General features: G+C 58.1%; 1 protein-coding gene across 1 annotated transcript; it reads left to right on the top strand.

Annotated features, from left to right (window-relative positions):
• Positions 1–751, top strand: UBL4B (ubiquitin like 4B). The gene has a single exon (XM_007529376.2). It carries the CDS (start codon positions 77–79, stop codon positions 620–622), a length of 546 nt encoding a protein of 181 aa, XP_007529438.2. The 5' UTR covers positions 1–76; the 3' UTR covers positions 623–751.
• Positions 752–1,483: the final 732 nt, after the last annotated feature.

Below are 1,483 nucleotides of genomic sequence, written 5' to 3'. Positions count from 1 at the left end.
CAACTGGCCTGAAGGCCCTCTACCCTGCAGGGCAGCCCCTGGAGCATGGGCCCCTCCTGACTCCCGTCTCAGCCTCATGCTCCTCACGGTCAAGCTGCTCCTGGGCCGACGATGCAGGCTGCAGGTGTCGGGGCAGGAGAGCGTGGCAGCCCTGAAGCAGCTGGTGTGGCAGCGGCTGCAGGTGCCGGTGGAGCAGCAGCACCTGCTCTTCCACGGCCAGATCCTGGCCGATGACAAGCGGCTCTGTGACTACAGCATCGGGCCCAACGCCTCTATCAATGTCATCATGCGGCCCCTGGAGGAGAAGGCCGACTCTGCAGAGGTCCACAGGCCCCAGCCCCTCTGGCACCACCTGCGCCAGGTCCTGGACAAACATTTCCGGCCCCAGGATGCCGAGGAGGTGCTGCAGCTGCTGAAGCAGGAACACGAGGAGCGCCTGCAGAAGGTGAGCCTAGGCCACCTGGAGCAGCTGGCACATGACCTCCTGATGGAAGAGGAGCAGGCTGAGTCCACAGGAGAGGTGGAGCCCGGGGCCACAGACTCCACATCCCCACACAAGGAGGAAGAGAGGGAAGCAGCGGAGAAGGAGGAGGGAGCAAAGGAGGAGGAGGCTGATCAGTAAACTGGCCATCCTGCTTGTGAGCATGACCAGCCTCCCAGCCTCACCCTATTTCCCCACTGGGTCCTGTCTGGTCCTGTGGGTGGAGCTGCATTCTCACCCTTTCTCGAAACATCAGAGCAGCTGGAAGAATTGAGGATCCTGTGTCCTCTCTTGGTTAGTCACTCATTTCTGAGATGCAGAGTGAATCTGCCTTTATCATCATCCCCCCCCCCCAGATGGGGTTCTGATTGCTCCATGAGCAGCCAGTTTAGGCTGGCACCCCAGCCTGTTCCACAGTCTCCATGGCTCTGAGCAAATTCTCTTCCTCCTCTGTGATGAGGGGTGGGAGTCAGACAATATGAGTTCATTTCCCCCCATCTCCAGCCACAACACCTGTTCTCAAGCTCCCCAGAAATGAGATGAGAAGCCAAGTAGTTGCCCCATTTCCCTTTGGGGCAAGACTTCCCTGCTGTCTGCCTGCTATTTATGGGGTTGGGTGGCAGAGGTAGAGGGGCAAAGAGTGCCCACTATGTGCCAGGCCTTGAATGCCGTCAATACACACCAACAAGGAAGAGCAGGAAGTGGACACACACAGGGCAGTTTGCAGTCACACATTCATGACTCCAGCTCCTGCCCCAGTGCATCAGTCCAGAGAGGTCATTAAACCTCACTACCTCTCCCAAACTACCCAGGCTCCCAGGATCAGCCAGGGTGCCAGTTGAGCTCTTGCCCTTACAGAGCATGCAGCTTGGATGGAGAGAGAACATCAAGTTGACAGGTCATAGCCTACAGCAGCTATGTGGCTATTTGCTCAGGGCCCAGATTCCACATGAAGGGTCCCTACTGTCTCCCTGTATCCTCTCCGCTGGCTTTCATCCCTAC

This window comes from Erinaceus europaeus, chromosome 11 (assembly GCF_950295315.1).
Source record: "Erinaceus europaeus chromosome 11, mEriEur2.1, whole genome shotgun sequence".
Lineage (NCBI taxonomy): Eukaryota > Metazoa > Chordata > Mammalia > Eulipotyphla > Erinaceidae > Erinaceus > Erinaceus europaeus.
Note: the sequence above shows the minus strand (reverse complement) of the source record. Positions and strands in the feature narration are given on the sequence as shown.